Source organism: Crocodylus porosus, unplaced genomic scaffold (assembly GCF_001723895.1).
Source record: "Crocodylus porosus isolate Cpor-Errol unplaced genomic scaffold, CroPor_comp1, whole genome shotgun sequence".
Classification (NCBI taxonomy): Eukaryota; Metazoa; Chordata; order Crocodylia; family Crocodylidae; genus Crocodylus; species Crocodylus porosus.
Genome location: NW_017728943.1, coordinates 75,335,885 through 75,358,156, shown reverse-complemented (window position 1 = coordinate 75,358,156; position 22,272 = coordinate 75,335,885). Strand labels below are relative to the sequence as shown.

The following is a 22,272-nucleotide window of genomic DNA, read 5'->3' as shown; positions in this document are numbered from 1 at the left end:
CCGGGAGCCCGCGAGCGCCCCGGGCGGAGCAGGGAGGCGCGCGGGCTCGGGGGTGGAACCGGCCCCCCCGCGCGCCCAGACACTCAAGGACACGGACACGGGCAGAGCCACAGGCACACGCGCGCCCGCAGGTACCGCCACGCTCACACGCACTCACACTCAGGTACAGGCAGTCACTCACACACACACACGCACACTCATAGACACACACTCATACACTCGTAATCACACACACACAGGCGCACTCATACACTCGTAGACGCACCCCCCCACACACACAGGTACTCTCAGGCACAGACTCCAGGGACGTACGCGCACACTCGCAGGCACAGCCGCGGCCCCCGCCCGGGCCGGGCCGAGCCCTTGGAGCTCCCCGGGCTGCGGACATGTACCAGGACTATCCCGGGAGCTTCGACACGTCCTCGCGGGGCAGCACGGGCTCTCCGGGACACCCCGAGCCTTACTCTGGCGGCGCCGCGCAGCAGGTAGGGGGGCGCCCTCTCCCCGCGCGGCCCGGCCCGGCCCCGGCGGGGCAGGGAGCGAAGTCCGGCGCCACACCCAGCCGCGCCGGATCCGGCCTCTCCCCGCTTCGGCCGCAGGAGCGGCCCGGGGACTAGGTGGCTCGCTCCCCCTGGGCTCTGCTGGCCCCTGCTGGAGTGAGCTTGGGCTTGAAGCAGCGGCGCGTGAGTGTGAGGGGCCGGGCCAGCTCCCGGGGGCTCGGGGTGGGGGCTCCCGCCACAGTGGTTTTCGTCCAGGGGACTGAAACTGGCCCGCAAGCGGCTGGGCACCGACGTGGCGCGGATGGTGAGGAATGGGAAACAGCGGGCCAGTCCCGCGGCTGCCCAGCTGCCTCTGGCCTGTTTGGGGCAATTCTTCTCTTGCTGCACGGCCACCCCCGGGGGAGGATTTCGGGTGCTAGAAGCTGTCTGGGCTCGTGCTCTCTTCACTCAACTAGCTTGGTTTTATTTATTTATTTGTTTTATTTTTTTTGACTTGGGTGCCTACTTTTAGTCTTGCCCAAAGTGCTTGGAAGGGGGCAGATGCGTGGCTGAGTGGAAGGCAGGGGGTACGCATGTGCGGGCTGGGCAAAGGAAGTAAGATACTGGGGCCAAACCAGAAGGACTGAGATATAAAGTCGGAAAGTCAGAGCCCTTGATTTATTTATTTTTTTAGGAGGTGAAGGGCCCCCCCCCCCCAAGCTGTCAGATCTCTCTGTCCAACCTCACCTGAGCCCCAAATGACATGATATAAGTGTTTACATTTACCCCCCTCTAAATGCTACACATCTCCAAACCTTGATGGGAGGCTGGGCGTGACAAATTATTTCTGATCCTGACCTCTGCAGGCAACTTCTCTGAGTAAAGGGGGCAGAGATGGTCCTTAATTTTTAGCCAAGAGTTGACCCCTAGAATTGCCGCCATGCCGTTTAGGATGGCGTCAAGCCCTTGGAGATAAAGGAGGAAATTTCCATGGAAAGTGCTGCTTTCAACAGTAGGGTGGGAATTGTCCGAGAGCATGTGCTCCCCTGCTTGAGGAATTTCCTTTGGAAAACAGTAGCCTTTTCTATGTCCTAGCTTGGCTAATTCAGTTTGTTAATAGCAATCCCTGACCTGATACTTGGCAGAAATTAGGGTACCTAGCTAGCTACAGCAGAGGGGCTCCTGCTTCTCATTTTTATTATGGAAATTTAGAAAGTATATAAGTGATTGGGGTGGGGGTCGCAGTTCTAGCCGGGGCTTTTTATACCTCTGGTGAAGAAAATGCCTATGACTTCATGGGAGTTCTGTCTTCAGTGGAAAGTTATTTTAAAACCCTGAAAGGAAGAAAGAATGAGTTTTTCAAACAATACACCCACCCATAGGTAGAACAGAGCCAGTGGTGAAGCAGAACGCAAGGGCTGGCTAATTCTCAGTGAGCTGCAACACCCTGGCAGATTTTGCAATTCCTAATTCCTACATTAAGGCAACCTTGCCTCCTTATGTGGTCCCTTTCAGCAGTTTTACAGCTGTCTTTCAAAGCCGAGGAATCTGCCAGGTAATGCCACTAAAAATAACAACAACAACAAAAATATCTGTGAATCTCTTCATCTCTTGCTTTATTTTTTTTTTTTCCCTCTCCCCTACTTTTGTTTCAGTTTGGACCCTTCTTCCTTCTCTCTCTCAGACTGGCTCTTTCCCGAGCTGAACTTCATTAGCCTGAGGTTCTTCACTTCACATCTGTGTTACTGGGTTAGGTGCTGGGAGTCTTGGTTTCCAGATGCTTTAGTGCAGTTGAGTTAAAATGGAAATAGCATCTCTCAAAGTAGTCTTTATTTGATTGATTTTTTTTTTAAGGCCTCTAAAGAAATTCAGTTCAAATTGCTCTCTTTCCTCTTACCACCCCCCCCCTTTTTTTTTTAATAGTGCCTGTCTGAGGATTGTTGGTTGAAGGGTGTTTGTGCCCAAAAGCTTGCAAAGAACAATTTTTGCAACTCTTTAGTTGGTCTAATAAAAGAGATCGCATCTACCCAAAGAGCCGCGTCTGTCTGTGAGGATGGAATGCATTTGTGCTTCAGCCAGAGGTTCGGAGTGCCCAGGGAGTGATATTTTTGCTTTCTCCTGCTATTTAGACATTCCCCAGCTGGCTGAATGTTGGTTGGTATTTATTGTTGATCAGTTTTCCGGCTCTCTCTGACCATCAGGAATACAAGTTCTTATTTTTCCAGGCCTCGTGATTTAGTTAACATTTTTGTCTTTTGGTAAGCTGCTGATCTGGAATAATATTGGAAACTGAAGAATGGAAGATATTTCCTGTTGAGGCTACATGAATACACAAACCTAAAAGGCTGGTGATTTTTTTTTTTTTTTTTTTTTATGGGCCTTTTTCTCTTCAGTTTCCTAGGAAATTACCTCAGGAAGGCTTACTTGCCTGCACAGACTAAATTCATGGCTTCTGTGGAAGGCATTACACAATCAGACCAGTTACACAAACCTGGGTTATTTCATAACTTGTTTACATCAGCTGTCCTCTCTCTCTAGCTTGCTCGCTCTCTTAAAAATTTTTCCAGGGTTGCACTTGTTTTTTTTTTCAGAATTATTATTATTTCTTGTGCAACGTGTGCAAACAACCTGGCAGAGTGAGGCGTGTTTCTGTTTTTGCATCAAGAAGTCTCTTTTTAAAAAAAAATTGCCCAATATATTAAACTTTGCCAACCGTACCAGCCCGTGACATTCCTCACATCAAAGAACTTTTACCAGAAATGACTCTGAAGCTTTCCCAGCTCTCTCCAAATACACCTCTTTGGTGCCCTCTGTAGGCTGTTCCTCGGAGGGAAGTGATGTTTCCAAGGACTGTAGTTTGGGACTGGATTATTCATCCTTACAGTAAATGCAGAGGCAGGGCAGGGGTGAGGGGTGGGGTTGAGAAATTGAAACTGCTTGGATTACTCTGGAGTTCTTTTGTTTTCTTTGCTTTTGTTTTTTGTTTCAAACTCAGTAAGTCTGGTCATCATGTGGCTTTTTAAGACACACTGAATGGATGTGCTGAATGTGTATTAATGAAGTCTGACCCAAATGAGCCAATTTGATTTTTCCCTCTTGTTTTTTCTTTTCCTTCAAACTGCCACTGTGTTTGTTGTTTGATATGCATGCCAGAATGTAGTTTCTAAGGTTACTATCTTAATAGGGCTGAGATCAGGATGCTGGCTTAGGCAGCACGTAAGTGTTTTCTTTAAGAATCTAGGAGATTTCTCAAGGCCCTTGTGTGTCTTTTTTTCCTCTTGATCTTTGCAGATGTTGTAGATTAGGATCAGACAAGAGCTTTGCCTCTGTCCTAGAAATTGGTCTATTCTGCTGATTCTCTGCTGTGAAAATAAGCAGTTTTATCACCACAGAAAACATGCATCTTGCAGATTTTTTCTTTTGAATCTTTATTTACCCCCTTAAAAGCAAGACAAGTTGCATCAGTTACAAGTTTGAGTGGCAACTGCATTTCTGAGCCAAAATGTTGGTGTTTTTTAGTTGTTCGAGCCATACAGCGCAGCACTGTAATATATATATTTTTTAAATGTTCCATGCCGTCTCCTAATTCTAATCACAAACTTGCCTTGTGGTGACCCCGACTTCAGTAAGGACAGTGTTTCTGACTAGCAGATTTCCTTCTGCGGTATCCAACGTGTGCAGAGAACTACTTGAATGAGAGAGACTTAAGAAGGATCCTTCCATTGTTATAGGATCATTTGGGTTGGTAAGGAGCACCTTCTGCTGGGCTCCGTTGGTTCCCACTTTTTCTTAGCTGTTGTATCAACTGCCAAGGAGGGTACTTTTTTGTTTCTCTGTGTGCCTGCTCTGTATACCTACTTGACTAACTATTCAGTTGATATGAACAGTTCAGTAAGCAAAAAGAGTACAAATAGCTGTACAGATGCTCCTTGAATAGATAGGGAAGGGAAAATGGAGGGCCGGCAGCCAGAAACCCTATTCTGTTGCTGGTCTACATACCTGACCTTGTGACCTACTGGTCTAGCTCATCTCCTAGCAATATTATGGCAGAACTGATTTCACTGTCTTTTGAGATGGCCCTGGGAGATGGAGGATAGGAAGCCATTACTCAGTGTCATGTTTTAGATTATAATATAAACAGACCTCAGCCCTTGGCATAACGTAGCAAAGGGGAAGCTACAGGGCTTGCTGTGCGTGGTGTTTTGATCTGTGTGTTTGGGTCAGTGGAAGGGCACTGACTCTGGGGTCATGGTGGCTGTCTGGCTGCCTGTTCCACAAGGGAGACCGGGTATCTGGAGCGTACGGCACTGCAGTTGTATTACGATAGAACATGTTACATGGTGCTGCACATCTCCATGAAATTCAGGAACACCCTTGTAGATGCCCAAGGGCTAGGAGCTGAAAGAGGACCTGGGATGAACAATACAGAGAGGATGGATGTGGGGATCCAAGCTGAGGTGATGAAGGGAGGAGCACAAGAAATAGGGTTGGAATAAAGAGAGTGAGAGGAAGATGGCATGGTGGATGAGGGCAAGGAGGGGGTTTCAGGAAGAGGGGCCAGCATGACAGAAGGTACAAAAGCTGAGCTGGAAAGAACAGTAGAAGGATTTAGGGAAGATCAGCTGGTGTTTCAGTAGCCAAGTGGTGGGAACCTAGTAGCATTTTGGAAACGGAAAGTAATGGCAGTGCAGTTTCTTGGGTTAAAGCAGGTGAATTACTAGAAATAGGAAGGAGAGAGCTGCCACTGGGAAAATTATGGCCAGTAAAGCATTGAGCAGAACATGGAAATGGCTGAGCTCACAGGTGGTACGTAGATGTGCTGGTCAGCTCAGAGACCCAATGTCAATCAGAGCAGCAGGTGTCTTCAGACAAACTCTGACACAGCCCATAATTAGTTAGATGGAGAAAGGGGAGCAATAGTAGTGTATGATTTTTATGCCAGTTGACAGGGTTCTGAGTTTTAGCAGTATGCTTAAACACCGTGTTACTAGGTAAGGAAGAGGATGAACCTTCTTTATCACTAAACCCATAGACAAGAACCAGGAGGATTTCCCTCACTTTCTGAATCTGTCCTGTATACTCTTACCTATCACAAAAGCACTCTCTTTCTTCCCTAGGCTTGCAGAAAGCCTGTCTCAGGGTTTAACACAATCTAGGGACACAGTTAAAGCTCTGTCTGAGAGAGAGAAGATTTTGTTCAGTAAAACAGGTAACCAGGTCTCTTGTCCTGTGTTTAGTGTTCTTATTAGTGCAAGAAACATGTATGCGGGGAAGGCCTGGATCAGCGTGATGGGCAAATGCAAGATTTGATTGCAAATCTAGGGGTAGAAACCTCTCCAGTGTTGTATGGCCTGATCTTCAACTTGTCACAGTTAGGGCAGAGAGAAACTTCTCTCGTTCATCCAGGTAATTTGGTGATCACTGTAATTTTTTGAACCTGTCAGATAGGAACTCCTGCCTGGTCACTGGGCATTGAAGGACAGGATGTATATTACTGCAAAGGTCAAGTGTGCAGTGATCCTTAACGTGGAAATCTCTAGCACTTTCCCTCTGAGGATCCAAATCTACCTTGCTATAGTTAGTTTAGCTTCATAGCCACACTTTCCGGAGAGGGGGAACAGAAAGCTGTACAGAAAGTTAAAAAGTCGGTAGTAAAGCTGGAAGCCCAACCCAGATCTCTTAGCTGGCACTCCTGGGCTTTACTTGCTTCACTACTTCATGCTTTCACGCTGTGATGTCAGTCTCTTGGTAATTTTGGCCTCTGTTGCCCCCTGCTTTATTAGGCCACGTAATGTGTGAGTATGAGGATGTCCTGTGTCATACAGTCACAGCTACCTCGGCGCTGGTAAGGGAGGAAGCAATAGAGATTTTTCAACAAACTCCTGTACAAGGATAGAGAACCAACCCATAAGTCTGACTCTTCTCCAGACTTCTTGGGTCTAACCAGTTATCCAGGAGAGCTCATGAGCTCATGAAGATGGGCCTTTTGTTAAGATTTTGAGTCTTCACAGGTCCTGTCTTGGTCCTGAGGTGACTCTCTCAGACTCTGGGCCTGGGGCTGCGGGGGGGTGGAGGGTTCTTGCATAATTTTTTCCAGTTTGATTTACTTGTATCTCTACCCATCCTTTCCCCTTAGTTTGGCCTGTCTTACACTCCAAAGTGGAATGTGTCTGTGTTCAAAGTGGACAATTTTGGTCCAATCTCAGGCCTACTGAATTCAGTAGGAATTCATTTGAATAGGGTGCTCTCTGTGTGATATTGGCCCAAAGACCCAAATCAGTCAGGGTATAGCCTTAGATTTAGGAAAGAACCGGTCTACATCCTTATCATTAAGCACAGACTTGAGTGCTGTCCCGAAGTGAGCTACTTTCTTCACTGGTGATGATGTCCTTTCCCTCATATTTTTCTGACTCCACTCTGAAGTCATTCTGTTGATCCAGAGCCATGCATTTACACAGGATTGCTGCAAGGGCCACAAACTTGTTACCTAATTGCTGTCATCTCTGGTCCTAACAGCCTATTGTCCTCTGTGTATTCAGACTTCGGATTGTTGGCCCAAGACCTGCCTGTAAAATCTAATCAAACCCTTGACAGCCCTCCGGAGAGGATCCCTGCCTAGACAAAAGCATTCTTTCTCTTGCTTCCCCCTCCGGGGACAAGCTTTTGTTTTCCTAGCCTCTTATCCAGGTGGATTTACCTCTGTCTGAAACAAGGTGTACAAGCAGAAGCGTTCTGGAGGCAGTCATTACCCACATTACCTACTGCCTTGGTTTAACTGCTGCCTTGTTTTGACTAGACTGGGCTGAGAGCTGCAAGGAACTTGCCAGATCTGAATCCTGAGATGCATTTTATAGGCTGCATTAAAATATGCCTAGACACATGAAAGCATCCCAGAGCCAGGCTTTTTTTAGTGTGCCCTTGCACCCTAGGACAAAAGCCTTCTACTGCCTTGAGGCATATGTGAGTCACCACCAATGCTCATTGTACCAGATCACTTGTGCATGGGGCCAGAATTTAAGGGGAAACTCCTGTCTGCAGGGATAAAAGAGGTCCCCTGTTAGAAGGTTTCACAGTGCTTGGCAGTGGCTTCGGAGGGCTAAAGTTTCCCTTCCTTTTTTTCTCTGGATTGATGGAGAAGTATTTTTCTAGAAACTCCCCAGTTTCCCTTTCACACTATGACGCAACTTGCTCTTCTGGGGCCGATGCTGTGTATGAGATGTTGGGCAGAGAGAGGTGTGCACTAGGAGCAGAGAAACAGTGGAGAAGACAGAGAAGAATCCCTTATTTGAGGGGCAAGGAAGGTGTGGAGGAATCTCGATGGTAGTGTCTCAGGCAGAAGTGGGATACAGCAAAACCACAGCAGAACTGAACGACACTGACTGATAAGGCGACCAAAACAACATTGATCTTTCAGCATCGCAGGGTCCTGCTGTGAGGGTTTTGTTCATGTGCTGTCTCTGCCTCTGCCCTATCCACTCCTGAGGAACAAGCACATGGGTGGGCTGTTCTGCATGTAGCCAAAGTAGCCTGTGAGAGTCAGATGCCAGACACTGAAACTCCCTCTGTTAGATGCAGCTAGAGGTTGACTGTTTGTGGAAACACTGAGATCTCTATGTAGTTTGCATACTGACAGGTTGCTGGGTCCCTCTGCTTCAGGTGTTTAACCCCTGGATCAGGTGCCTGATGAGATGCTCACCTAGGATGTCTGCCTTTCACCTGATATTCATAATCGGCATGTACTAATTTCTCTCTCATTTTTTTTTTTCCCCTCTCTTCCTAGAAATTCCGAGTAGATATGCCAGGATCCGGCAGTGCTTTTATCCCCACGATTAATGCCATAACAACCAGCCAAGATCTTCAGTGGATGGTGCAGCCTACTGTGATCACCTCCATGTCGAGTCCCTACTCTCGCTCCCATCCTTACAGCCATCCTCTGCCCAACCTATCTTCGGTTGCTGGACACACTGCCCTGCAGAGACCTGGCGTTATTAAGACTATTGGGACAACAGTGGGCAGAAGGAGAAGAGATGAGCAGGTAACCAGGAAGGATGAATGACTCATTCTCAATTGTGTAGGCTTGGGTATGGTTGGTGTTTGGATGGGAACCTACAAGAAAAAGCGTAGGTGCCCTAAGCGTAGGTCTTAGGGCTAGTGATTTAATATGAGGTGCCGTTCCCTCTCACTGAGATCTGGCTGGTAGCTGCCTCCCCTCCCCCATGCTGTGATGTTGGAAGGCCTTTTTTGGAAGGCAAGATCTAATAAGCCAGGCTCTGACAGCTTGCAGCTACGTCTGGATCCCCTGGCACCTTTTGCAAGCTTTTTAATCCTAGAAATCCTGTTTCTGCTCCTAAAGTTTTGTCCCCTTAAATTCCCTTGCACTTTTTTTTTTAATTGAGTTTCATATTCTTCACCTCCTGACCTAACCTTGATGTGTGCTGTTACTGTGAATGGTTAAATAGCTGTCTTGCATAGATGTAGATAGCAAATGAGTTGAGTCCTAAGGCCAGATGTTCCTGATTGCCACCAATCACTATGCACAGATGCTTTTAGTGCCTCTTCTGCTCCCTGCATCCTTGGATTGCCAGTTAGACCCACCACAGATCTGCTTTCACTTGGGCTGATGGAATGACCCTTGGGGACTGTTTCATTGGCTCTAGATTTCCAGATCATGCCTTTCCCACCCCTGTTTGTCCTCTAAGCTGGGGTAGCAGGACCAGAGAGTGTAAAACTAAGTCCTCATCAGCTTATACCACCCAGAAATTCCTCTAGATAGAGGAAAACCCCTGCTGCCCTCTTAAAGCAACTGATAACTCTAAGAAGAGGGAACAAGACCTGGTGTTTACCTTTGGGCTCTGTGGTCTCTTGGAATGAAACATTGCAGAAGTCAGGGAGCATTTTATTACCACAAGATCACTGCAAGTAGTTACTCAACTAAGCTTCTCCACAAGCTTTTCTAGCCTGGGACAGTTTGTGGCTTTGCCTAAAAAGCATGTGAAACTCCATAGTCTAGACTAAACTGGGTTTCAGTTTGAGTTTTGAGTTTGCTTGGTTGCAGCCCCAAGCAAAAGAGAACCTCTTGTGCAAAACACTGAGATTTGTGCAGTTCCACTTAAAACCTACCATGGTGAAGCAGGGTAGGGGTGGAAGGCTGGAGGCTCACCCTGTCAGAGTGTCGGGTCTTCCCTTCCCCTAAGGATCAACTATCTTTGCTTTTTACCTGCTCCTCAACCAGCTGGCCCTACTCCAATTCCAGCCTCGTGTGATAGCATCAGAGTGAAACCAGCCAGAAGTGAGTGGTGGGAGGAACAGGCTCTCCTTGAGCAAACCTATCTGCGCTTACTAAAAAAAAGCTGCCTGTGCATGAGATGGGCAGGGCATTTCCTAGCTGAAAAGTGTCCATACTCCTAGCCCCAGCACCCAGTCTCTTGGCAACATGAGCTAGGCTGAGCAGAGGTTGAGGAGTACTGTACACTCATGTCTTCAGAGCTCTTGGGGACATCAGCATGGCTAGCACAGTATGGTTGTAGTGCCACTACTCCTGCTGCACACCTGATATCAGAGCACCTCTCTGTGGAGACCTGTCAAGCCATTGCTTTTCACGTGATCAGTCCACTCCTGAAGTGGATATGAATAATTTGGTTCTCTCTTTATTACTCAGAAGAAGCGGTTTTGCAGGTCATTGCAGAGAAATGCGATGAGACATTGCATGCGTTCAATCGATTCGATGGCTGTCACATTAGGGCTGTTTTTAATAAAACACACCAGCCCTGCTTTTACTTCCACCTCATCTGTTCTGATTCACAGTCTGACTGCTACATTGTGTGTCTGCTGTTTTTGGTTTTCCAGAGCAGGGAAGGAGTTAATATTGCTCATAGTCAGTGTAATTTCCCTCAGCACAAAAAAGCTAATAGAGTTGCATTCAAGCCCTATTCTATTAGCATATGTTTGCTCAAGAAGATCTTGATTGTCCATTAGGTGTTAAGTGGAGCATAGATCTTATGCAAGGCTCCTGCACTAGGCTGTATTTTCAGTATTTTCACTAGTTTTGCTGCAGTGCAATGCTCTGTTATGTAAAGTGGAAGGAGGCTGTCACAAGAGCTGGAGGAATAATTAGCAACAATCAGTTTGCCTGACAAATGTTGCCTTTGCACTTACAAATTGGCCATGAAGAGATCACCATATCTTCAGTTTAATTGTTCAGATTTGTTTACCTAGGAATGTTTGCCAGAAATCCCTGGCCTGTGGCTTGTTTGCAAGTGGTTCAGTGTGGGACATTCAAATTCAAGCCCTTTTGAATAAAAACATGGGGATTTGATAATGGAGTAGATGAACTTGACCCAGGGTTGGGTTTGGGCTGTGGGGATGCATACAACACAAATGTAGAATGTATTTATGGAGAAGATTAGTAATATTTACTAACAAAAACCCAAAAAAGAGGCTATTTGGGTGAATGTTTTTGCCAGGAAGAGCACACATGAGGTTATTCGCAGTGAACTAATGCAAAAAATGTCACATACAAAATGGAACCAAACTCATTTAAAACCATTTTGAAACCATTTTGGTTTTGTTCCCATGAAATGTTAAAGTTGTCTGCGTTCAGATTGTGGCTTTAATTGTAAACAGTTTTGAGTGATCATAGAACTTGTTAAAAAAAACAAACAAATGAAAAAAGGCATCCTGAGTGAGATCGTTAAATGGAATTTAAGGTATAAAGAGGAAAATTTGGGTTCGAGATACTGTTCGGTAGATTGGGCTCCTAAATCATATGGGGACCTTTGGAAATCCCATCCATAGATCCAGGGTTTGAATTGCACTCCAACTCTTGTGGGGGATGGTCTGTGGTGGTGGCAGCCAGAAGCTGAAAGGAGCTACCACCACAGCCTGGGCTGCTTAGGAAGGTGCAGGGTGGGCCAAGGGCTCTCATCTCTTAATTGGAGGGGGGTGGTGCTCAGCCCTCATGAGCTCCCCTGTATAAGTCCCAATTCAGCAGGGAACTTAAACACATGCTAAGGGACTTTGTTGAATTAGGTCTGTATCTGTATGAGCGCTACATACATAAGTTGCATATAGTTTTTGCAAATACAAGCATTTTTATTCTACAACCAAACAAAATAATAAAAATGTACAACATTTATTTAAAAAACAAGGCAAAGCCTAATGGAGGAAGTGCACAAAGATTCAATTAAGCTTCTTGAGACTGAAATGATTGAGGGATAAAAAAATCCAACAAGAAAAAGAAAATCAAAACCAGAATGAGGGTAGGCAGAGTACAAATAAAAAAGAACAGATACCAAAAAAACCTATGAATAATGTGTTCGTTGTGTTATCGACAGCCCCAAAGGGTATTAAAACTGAAAGCTTTCTGAAAGCAGCATCTTTCCATTATTTGCTGGCATTTTATGTTTCTGAGCTAGACCAAACTGCATACTTAAACCTGTTTCAGTTTTGTTTATGCTCAGCGGGGCTGATCCTCTCTAGTGGAAAGCAGCCCAACAAACCTGAAGCTGGTGGAGCTGGGCCAGCTCACATCAGCTGGGGCTGTCCCCACATCGCTCTTTGCTTTGTACGTGCTTGCTGGGAGTCCCGCAGGGGAATGAATTAAGTAATTCTGGACAAAAATCTGCTCTGTGCCAGAACTTAAAAATGACAAGCTAAATTCTTAGCTGGAGCAAGCCAGCATAGCAGTGAAGGCTTCATCTAGTGTACTGATGTATACCTACTGACAGTCTGCCCTGACCCCTGCCATTACAGTAGCGTTCCTTCTGTTGTCAGGTTGTGTAAAAATCCCCCCCTCCAAACCTAAATGTTGCTTCTGCCTTGCCCAAACTCAAGAGTCCTAACCTTCCTTTCTTCTGGCTTTGCAATAATGTACCTCCTTGTGCTTCTATGGAGTTATTCTTGATGTATACCAATGGAAAGATGATCTGGTCCCAGAGGTCTCTCTATGTTTCTGGACTGTAGCCTGCCAATACAGGAAGTACAGCATGTGTCCTTGACCAGTGCTTGGAAATCTAGAGCCAGATCCTCAGCTGGTGGAAATTGTCATAGCTTGGTGGGGTTCAGTAAGTCTTGCTGATGAAATCTTGGGCCCTGACCTTCTAGTGAACAACTGTTTTTGAGTGGGAAGAATCTGATATTTTGTTTTTAAAAAAGAGGCACTTACAACATCTTGTTCTGGTTTTGCTTAATGTACCACCCAATTTGTGAAACAATCAGAGCATCTTTTTATCTGTTTGGCCTTGGCTGCAGATACACTACCTGCTTGCACAATTATCCACTCCTAACTCTGCCTTGTTCCCCAGTCCCTCATTATAAGACCCAGTCCCAGGGGAGGTGCCAAATGCCTTCATCTCCCACTGACAGCCAGGGAAACAGCGTGCTCAACATCTTGTAGGGGCAGGTCCTTTTTCACTCTGCACTGAAGTGTTCCCAATCTGCATGAAATAATTTGCTCAGATCTGGTTGTGAGGTTTGTTTTTATTCTTTTTGGCGCTTGCCTACAGCTGTCACCCGAAGAAGAGGAGAAGCGAAGGATCCGGAGAGAGAGGAACAAGCTGGCAGCTGCTAAGTGTCGTAACAGGCGTCGAGAGCTGACAGAGAAACTCCAGGCGGTATGTGCTCTACATTCATTTCTCCCCTCCTGATTATGCTCATCATGGACCACCCTACACTATTCCTCTCTGTGTACTATCATGTTACAGAAACATGCTGCAGAGCAGGTGTCATGTTCTCCTTCAGTGGCTGGTTTAGTTAGGCTAGCTGCTTCTTGCAACTAGTAGCTAGTGGGGTTAGGTTTCTGGCTCATGTTCTAGAGCTTTGTGTGGTGCTGTTCAAGATCATGGATCCAAACTCTGCTGATAAGACATGAGGTCATTATATTTGAGCCATGTGTCCCCACCACACCTATTTTTAGCTGTCAGTTGACAAGTTCTGAGTGCATATTGTTGTTACACTGTCGAGCCTTCCAGACATGTTTTGTACTTGATTGCCAATATAGCATTTCCCTTCCCATCCTGTGATTTGTTTATATTCATTCCTCATGCAGCATTTGAACAAATTAAACTGATAACATTTCCTTTAGTAGGATTTCCAGTGTACTCAAGTAGGATCTGTCTACAGGTCCTCCAGAAAAGAAGAATTACTCACTGTGTACAGCATTAACCTAGGATTCAGGAAAGCTGGTTCAAACCCTTGTTTTGCCACCAACATCCTCTGTGGCCTTCGGATACTCACCTAGGTCAGAATTCTGTGTCATCAGATACCCGGAGTGCAGCTTGTAACCAACTTTGAGTTTCCTGCCTATTTTGTGGGAGCAATTGTTATGTGCTCTGAGTTGTAAGTGCCACTTTTATAGGACCAGGGAGAAATCTGCATCTCCAGAGGGCAATCCCATTCCTATAATGGAAGTATTTACATGCCATGAGGTGGTAATAGATTTGGTGCTACACAGGAATTGGGTAACTCAGATACCCTCACATAAAACTGGTAACCTTAGTCTCAAGCTGCATCTTGGTTATCCCTGAGGTGACACTGAATTCTGCCTTTAGTCTCTGTATGCCTCAGTTTCCCATCTGCAAAGTGGGAGCAGAAGCACTGTTCTCCTTCAGAAGGAAACTCTCAGGACAGATGCATTAAAATCTGTAAGGTGCTCTGATGACTGCAGAAAATGGGCTAAAATGCAATATAGGTCTTTATCAAAGAGTTTTTATCAAAATCTTGTTGGACCAGCCTGGTATCTCTTCAGTGAGAGAACTGTTTTTGCAAGGAAAGGAGGAGGAGGCTTACCCGTCTGCCTGCATAATGGGTTTCACTGATTGGCGCCCAATAAGTTTGGTTGATGCCAGATGGCAACAGGTGACTGGGGAGTAGTACATACCCAAGACTGAGAACTCAGTCCAGTGGGATCTTTTTGGTAGGCAGGATTGGTAAGGCAGCTTTGAGTGTCTGAAATGTGCTGTATTAAGAGGCAATAACTTTTTCTCAACATCCCCTGGTAGTACAGCAGCGGTGATGAAAGTCATTGAGGCTGGAACACAGTATGCTTTCCTTGTTTTTTTCATGATACATTTTTCACCCTGGTTATGCATTGCCCTAGCACCCATTCATTACTAGTCCTCACTGCTGTGGAATGTGTTGGCATTCTTTGAGGTCCCAGAGGTACTAAAAACAGGGTGTTCACAGCATGCACAGTTTGGATGGCTCTGAAAGTATATATTTGAGGCTGTCCCAATGGATAATCTGTAATTAAAAAGGGTCACTATGTTTCTGACTGACTTGTGCCAAACCAGAATGATGGGGCACTGGGAGGGCCCATGGGATATCTGATTAGTTACTGTCTGTGCCTACAACACTTTGGTAAGGCTATTCTTCCATGCTCCCCTGAGGTACGCACTGAGATTTATGTATTTCTCCTTTTGTCTGCAGGAGACTGAGGAACTGGAGGAGGAGAAATCAGTACTGCAGAAAGAGATAGCAGATCTGCAGAAGGAAAAAGATAAGCTGGAGTTCATGTTAGTGGCTCATAGCCCCGCGTGTAAAATCAGCCCAGAGGAGCGTCGTAGCCCCCCGTCTAGCAGCCTCCAAACTGTCCGGACCGGAGTGAGTGGAGCTGTGGTGGTGAAGCAGGAGCCTGTGGAGGAAGAGATCCCGTCCTCCTCTTTGGTCCTCGACAAAGCCCAGAGGTCTGTCATTAAGCCCATCAGCATTGCAGGGGGGTTTTATGGGGAGGAGTCTCTCAATACTCCCATCGTGGTGACCTCAACGCCTGCCATCACCCCTGGCTCCTCTAGCCTGGTCTTTACATACCCCAATGTGCTGGATCAGGAATCTCCTCTCTCCCCTTCAGAGTCCTGTTCCAAAGCTCACCGGAGAAGCAGCAGCAGCGGTGACCAGTCCTCGGATTCCTTGAACTCTCCAACTCTGTTGGCGTTGTAATCCCTCTACATCCCCCATTTGCCAATGTGTTACATTCCCGCCCAGTACCCTGGGGGGACACCCCCTCCACGGGATTAAAGACAGGCACAAGGTCGTTTAAGCACAAGGGCAGCAAGAGCAAGAAAGGGGAAATGCTGTGGCTCCAGGACCTTCCTGGGGCAGGAAGAATGAGAACAAACAGAAGCTCCATGGAGGAGGAAATGGCAATGGTGGGAATGAAATGCCTTGTCTGTTTGAAGAGGGGGAAATCTTCCCTCTGTAGGAGCTGCCTATGGAAATCTTTTCGTGTCTTTAGTGGACTTGGGAAAACACTCTTGGCCAGGACTGGAGGCGAGCTGCAGAAAGTCACTAATCATCCCTTGCTTTTGTGAATTACTTTGAAAGGTTACTTGCTGTGCTTGCTTAAACCTGGTTAGTTTTGATCTTTTTAGATATTTTCTGTCTTATTTTTTGTTGTTCTAGCTGTTGTTACCAAGACATTTCATCTAGTCAGTCTAAACTCTAAAGGCTTGTTATGATCTTTGTTAGCAGCTGATGATGTTGGGGAAGGAGCTATAGGGAACATTGCTGTTGTCAAGGTGGGAGGGTGGATTTGAAGGATGGAGTGGGGGGAGTTGAGAGGCACCCCAAGGACTATGTGCAGAGTTTGATTTGATAGCCTATAAGTCTCTGTGACAAGGACATGATGAAGAGAGACTGCAGGAGGCTCATATGTTTGGGTTGGGGGAGGCAAGAATTGAGTATGAGAGGAATCGTTGAGTGTGAGAGCTGCTTTGTCCCCCTGTGCAGTGCAATAGCCAGGTTAGCAAAACACCTCCTGTGTAGGGCCAGGAGAGGTGCCAGGAAACTGATGGGGATGCTCGAGTCAGTTTCCACTAGACTTTGGCAGTGTTTCTTCTGTAATTAGGGTTTGCCAGATTTGGCTTCTGTACCTTGTTTCCTTTGCCCTGGCTGCCAGCCACCATGGATGTAACTCACCTTCCTCCTCATCACATTGTCTGATTCAGAGGTTGATCCCAGCTTGAGAGCAAGCCTTACCTCCCCAGCCCATATCCAGAACGTGTCGCTAAAGAGAATGTGCTGTTCCTGTGAATCCAGGAAAGAGATTAACTGAAGGCAAGAGGGCAAAGCTACCTGGACACTCATTTGGCTGCTTCCTTTTGGCACCATGCAACAGTGCAGTTGTACCTCTGAGCTCTATGTTTGGTTCTGTCACTCACTCACAGTTTCCTTGATGTTAAGGTCAGAGGGGCCCATTTTGATCATCCATTCAGACCTCCTGTATAGCACAGGCCATAGGACTTACTTGAATTAAACCCTTGTCAGAATTACAGCACATCTTGTAGAAGAACATCCAATCTTGATTCCAAAATTGACAGTGATGGAATTCATCATTCCATTACACCTCAGTCCCTGGCCTCTGTTGGGTTTTGCTACTTGATTGATATGTGGGAGAGGAGGTTCTGGTCTTCAAGGCAACTGGAGAACTCTGCCCCTCACCCTGGGTCTTCATATGCAGTGTTTGCTGCCAACATAGTGTCCCTGATCAGGCACAGCTGTTTAACACCGATATTCACCACTGATAACAGTGATGTGCTTAACCTGAGTTCATCAGGAGTTAGCTTCCAACTCTTGTTGATGTCAATAGCACTGAAAGATCTTGGTCACGTGCACGTTAGGTTTTTCTAAGAGGGGGTGTTGGATCAGGTCACTTTGGTGGAAGCTGAAGGCTCACTTAAATGTACTCAAAGGGAATCTCCTTGGTCCCAGCTCACTGCAGCTGCAGGGTAGCACATCAAAGCTACTTCTATTTTTGTGGTATTTTCTTTGCTTTATTAACAGAAATCTATTTCTGTTCTGTGTGAGGCTGGACTGGAGAAATCTTTGATGCACTTATGCCATTGTAAGGGCCAAGCCTGTGAAGTGCTCAGCTCCTTCACATCCTACTGACTCCACTGGAATTAAGACTGCTCAACACCTGGCTGGACCTGACTTTTACTGAGCAGTCGGGGGTCCTGCAGTATCTTTGAATTTTTGTATCTTTCTTAAAGGGTCTTGGCCCTGAACAAAAATGTTGCAGGGGTTGTTATTTTTATTTTATTTTTTAAAACAAGCTCTTCTGCCATAAGTAGAAAGATATTAGTGAGTTCCTACAAAACTGAAGTTCAGTAATCCTGTTCTACTTCTCTGCTACTTAAATCTTTTCTACATTATTCCAGCAACGGAGATCCAAAACTAGACAGTGTTACATCAGGAAAACTGCTGCTGCTTTTGCCCAGTCTAGCAGAGCCTCCCTTGCTTCAGGAATATTCAGTAAAATGGCCTTGTTTCACTCCCACCCTGACACAGTGGAACATCAAGCTAACAGGTGGTGATTCCTCTTAAAAATAAATAAATGTTAAGTCTTTTTTTATCTTCTCTGCTTGCCCACCAGTGTTTCCTGGACCAGCTGACCTGATTATCATTTTTCAGAGAGTCACTGGAATAAAGGTTGGATTGATAAATGAGGTCCAATCCTACAAGGAACTGAGTAGAGACCTGCCTTCCTACACTTCTGAGTTTATTACATTGGCAGCAGGAGAGTAAAAGCCTCCTCTGAAGTTTTGCTGATCACCACACAAGTCTGTGGTGTCTTTAAAAATATTTACTTAGACCCCTTTAGTATTGGAAAATGAGGCACTGCTCACAAGCTGATCAGCTCTCCATCAGACTTGTGATGGATCAGTCATTGTCTTTACTGTAGAGGTGTGCTGACAAACCTCCAGGAGAGTAAAAGATCCATCCAGTATTGGTGGGTAAGGAGAGGAGCAAAATATAATCTCCAGTCATCCTTTCCCTTGCCCATGAAACCTCTTTTTGTCATCAGCAAGAGTCAGACTTACAAATGAGAGGTGCCTATTACCACAAGTGGCCCAAACCCATCTCAGCTATAAATTGCTTTCTACAAGGGACGTCAAGACTTTTTACAGATACCAAGCCCTCAGCTTAAAGTCTAAAAATAATTACTTGTTTCTGTCTTTATCTAAGCAAAAGAGTCCCCTTTCCTCACCTTTGTGCCATGGGGGCACATCCAATGGAAAATCTGGCCCCTCTCTTTAGGCCTAATTCATTGTGATGTTGCCTAGATGGCCTCATTCTCCTCTGTCTGCCATTAGGTCATGAGACTCTTTACATTTTTCTTGAGTGGTGATGGCACATTAGCTTTTTGATAGTCTTGTTACAAGTCAAGATACAGCCTGAAGTCTCTGTGAGATGAGTCCCGGATAATTTTTTATTATGAGTGTCAGCGGGCACATCTACACATGCACGCCGTAGGTACGGTGCATTAAGTTTTAGTACCTGTAATAACAGGTACTAACTAAATGTGCAGTAATTGGCACTACTGCACAGTAGCTCTGGCACACACCTTTTTAGTGACACTAATGTGCAGGAGATTCATTCTACTGCAGTTAGTGCAGTAGCACGGCTTTTGCTGTGATGTGCTAATGTGCAGTAGAATTAGTCTACTGCACGTTTAGCGCCTTGTGTAGACACACCCAATGTTGCCTGCTCTCTTCCAGGTGTTGACAGTCCCCACTAGTCCCGAGCTGGTGCTCTCCATGAACATCCACTACAGGGATTCCTGGACGTGCAGTGACTGAATATTGTATGTGCATGGTTGGGGCTAAGGGTGGATGACATCAAGAATCGAAAGGCCATTGTAGTCAGTGGAAAGACCTCTAGGGATTTCAACAGCCTTTGGATCATGCCCCTGATGACTGACTCCAATTCAGTAAAGTGCCTAATAACATGCTTAAAATTAATCACTGCCAATGTGGGTGAGAGGGGAGCAGTAGCAGTTAAATTGAAGGAAAGTTTTATTCAGACTCGAAGTGATATGTCATTCTGATGTCACCCTTTCTCCCATGCCCCCTTCTAGCTGTGACATTTGCCTCTGTCCTTTTCTTTCTCTTTGGTATAGGCACTGGCTAAATCCAGACACTGCTTGTGGTATGATAGGACTTGGGACCAACATGCTGGGATCAGTCGTGGGGCTTTTGTTTTCTGGGGTTTTTTTAATCTTATCAGATGAACATAATAGATCATTCAAATTCCTTTATTTTTGCTGCTTTCTGCATGTAGGATCCACCTGGCCTTAGTCTGGGGGGGGAGGGGGAAGGAAAGAAAGAAATAGTATCTCATTATTTATTGGCAGGCAAGTATTTTGTGCCTGTTCCAGCAGATCTGCCCACAATTAATTTAACAACCTCATGTTCCTGGTGTTTTGTGTCCCCCCCCCCCCCAATCCCTCCTCCTTTAATCCTAAAGCAGAATTCTGAAGCATTTAATTTAAAAAAAAAAAAAAAAATTACTACAACACTTACAATCTTTCTCATTTGAAAGGCCAGGTCAAACATCTAAGGTGGGGGAGGAGGGGAGAGGGAACAGTCTACCGTTTAGTCCTTATTTATTTATCTATCATGTTTACATCTTTTTCTCTGTTCCAGACCTGGATATAAAAAAGACAGCATTAAAAATACTCAACTGTTTTTTGCAGGCTAATAATGCTTTTTTTCATTTCTTAAATGATTCCTTTTTTGTCTGTATAAAATGTATAAAAAGATGTTTCTAAAGATGCATTATCATTCCTCTGTGAACAGGAGTTAGGGCTGGGGACACATCTCAGAGTACAAGATAATAACAAAATCTTATCCTGTTCTACTTAATTGTTCCCCTCTCATACTGTCTGATTAAAGGGTTACTCCACTTTCTTGTCTGTGGTTACTTGATATTAAAAACATATTAAAATGTGTAGAAAATAGGTATAAAATTGTTTTTGGTCAGTGAGAGGATAAAATGTTGTATATATCTTGATAAACTGTGTAGTTCAAAATAACATCGATAAGGGATAGTGCATCTTTATTAGAGCGATAAGTTACTAGTGTCACTGAAGTCTACTTTAAGATCCTTGTAGGATAAAAGGGCCTGATTCTGATTCCACTCAGATGTGGGTAAATCAGAAGTGACTCAACTGAGGTGAAATCGGTGGAGTTGCACTAAGGTAGAAGCAGTGTGATGGCAATCGGGATCAGGCCCCAAAGATTCATACACATCTATGGAGATCAATGAATGTTTGGGGCACCAGGATTTTTTTTTCTCAACAAGTTTAGATAGTGATTTTTTGTTTTGCCTGGGGTGAAATAGTTTCTGCCAAGAAGGTTCTTCAAGGTGACTGTTGAATTGGGGCCCTTCATTCCTTTTTGATCTTTATATAGTTCTTGTGGTCGTGGAGAAACTCGGCTCTGAAGCAGTCTCTCTGGTGTTGACTCTTTTTCTGTTCTTGTTATTTTACTGTAATACAGGCCTACAGTATTTGCACTAAAACAAAAAAGCTTGTTAGAGAAAGCTTGCTGCTATGAAAGAAAGAACATATTAAAATGGTTTTGCTTTTACAATTTTACCTGAGTAGCATTTTATAGAATAAAAATCAATTTAGATTGAAAAGAAGAATGATTTTTTTGCCCCTCTCCCAACCTTCTTTCTTTTCCTTCCATTCCTCTGTGGTCTGTTATTTCCCCTTCCCTTGGTGCTCAGTTGTAATGATTGGCTGTGTTGTGACTATGCTGCTGAGAGTTATGACACTTGTAAATCCTGTTTTAAAGACATTGTGGACACTCTTTTGTATAGCGAGAGGTAACTGGAGTTCTTCTTTTCTCTGTTAATTGAAGTCATTAAAAGACTCTCTTTGCCATGAACAATTAAAAGCTTGCATGTTCCTTCTATCCAAACAAATGACTACAGCATTGCCAGGTGCCTGTCCATAATGCATCTCGGGGCTTCTTTTATGAAACGGGCTGCAATCTAGACAGCTGTTTAGCTGTAACAATGGTAAATGGGGCAGAAGCTAAGAGAATGAACCACGTGAGCTGGAAGGCAAATGTTGTGTCAATCCTTTTATCTTTCCTTCAAAGAGAGAATGATGGCTCAAGAAAATGCAAGATATGACTGAATTCTTTTTTACTATCTTTTAGGCAGAACTCCAAGCTTCTACCGAGGTCTCTGTGCCCAAGGGCAGGGCTTACCCATGGATTGCTTCACCCACTTGAAAGAAGCAACTGCTCTTGGGGTAGAAGATGGCACAAATTTACCAGCACACAGTAACAGGATCCCCTGGTTTAGGGCATGAATGGAAGGGCATAGTATCCAACAGAAAGTATGGGGAAATTTTTTTCCCTAGGTGATTACAGCATTAACCAAATGAACATCAGGCCTAAATACTCACATCAGCAGCTCTAGTCCTACAAAGCACCATTGTTATGTCTTACGAGCAAGACCACAGTACTGACTGGTATTTGTAAGCCTGGGAATACCCCTTCTTCCTTAAAGGAAGCTGTTTTCCTCAGCCCATAGTACAAATGGCTGCTAGGGAAACATACTGATATGCCAGAATAGTTTTACATTGATTAAGTATGAAATATTCTTGAAGACTGAGCGAGTCCTGAGAGAATGGTGCTTAGCTGGGAGCCACGAGGCCCCAGAAATAAGCCCACATGAGTTGCGTGTGGTGGGTAGGATTCCTTATCATAGCTATGTTGCAGACAGGGATGCTGAGGCCCGAATAGCCCAAGGAGAGTGTGCTGCTTTGAAACAGACTTCTCAAGTCAGAGATGAAACAAGTGGCAAAGCACAATATGCATGCTTGTATCCAAAGCCTCTTCTGACTCTTCTCTTCCTGCTATGTAGGGGCAGAGATGCCTTCAGTCTCTGTCTGTCAAACCAGCTCCCATCACCAGTGCTAAATTCACTTAGAAGAAATCAGGCAACAGAAGGACATTATTCCTCATCTCTGATGATGCATATTGTGTGCTGTTCAAGGGCC

General features: G+C 45.2%; 1 protein-coding gene and 1 long non-coding RNA gene across 5 annotated transcripts in view; one reads left to right on the top strand and one right to left on the bottom strand.

Moving 5' to 3' along the window:
* The window catches only part of LOC109319811, a 5,801-nt gene extending 5,321 nt beyond the window's left edge, over positions 1-480 (bottom strand). Inside the window, exon 1 of the long non-coding RNA XR_002103633.1 lies at positions 393-480. This is a non-coding gene — a long non-coding RNA (uncharacterized LOC109319811). The remainder of the gene's footprint in view (positions 1-392) is intronic.
* On the top strand, positions 211-19,556 carry FOSL2 (FOS like 2, AP-1 transcription factor subunit). Of its 4 annotated transcripts, XM_019549597.1 has the most exons (6): positions 211-485; positions 6,616-6,699; positions 8,260-8,514; positions 12,983-13,090; positions 14,904-15,160; positions 15,325-19,556. In XM_019549597.1, exons 1-6 carry the CDS (start codon positions 387-389, stop codon positions 15,365-15,367), a joined length of 846 nt encoding a protein of 281 aa, XP_019405142.1. In that variant the 5' UTR covers positions 211-386; the 3' UTR covers positions 15,368-19,556. The 4 variants fall into 4 exon arrangements, with proteins under 4 accessions (XP_019405142.1, XP_019405139.1, XP_019405140.1 ...); XM_019549594.1 differs by having other exon boundaries at positions 212-485; positions 14,904-19,556; XM_019549595.1 differs by lacking the exon at positions 6,616-6,699 and having other exon boundaries at positions 213-485; positions 14,904-19,556.
* The last annotated feature ends 2,716 nt before the right edge of the window (positions 19,557-22,272 follow it).

Bases quoted from the DNA above. Each gene is read 5' to 3' on its own strand.
- FOSL2 (XM_019549594.1), top strand. From the start codon at position 387: ATGTACCAGGACTATCCCGGGAGCTTCGACACGTCCTCGCGGGGCAGC. The intron at 6,700-8,259 runs GTAGGAATTCAT...CTCTCTTCCTAG, and splicing joins TCTCAGGCCTACTGAATTCA to AAATTCCGAGTAGATATGCC. The intron at 8,515-12,982 runs GTAACCAGGAAG...GCTTGCCTACAG, and splicing joins GAAGGAGAAGAGATGAGCAG to CTGTCACCCGAAGAAGAGGA.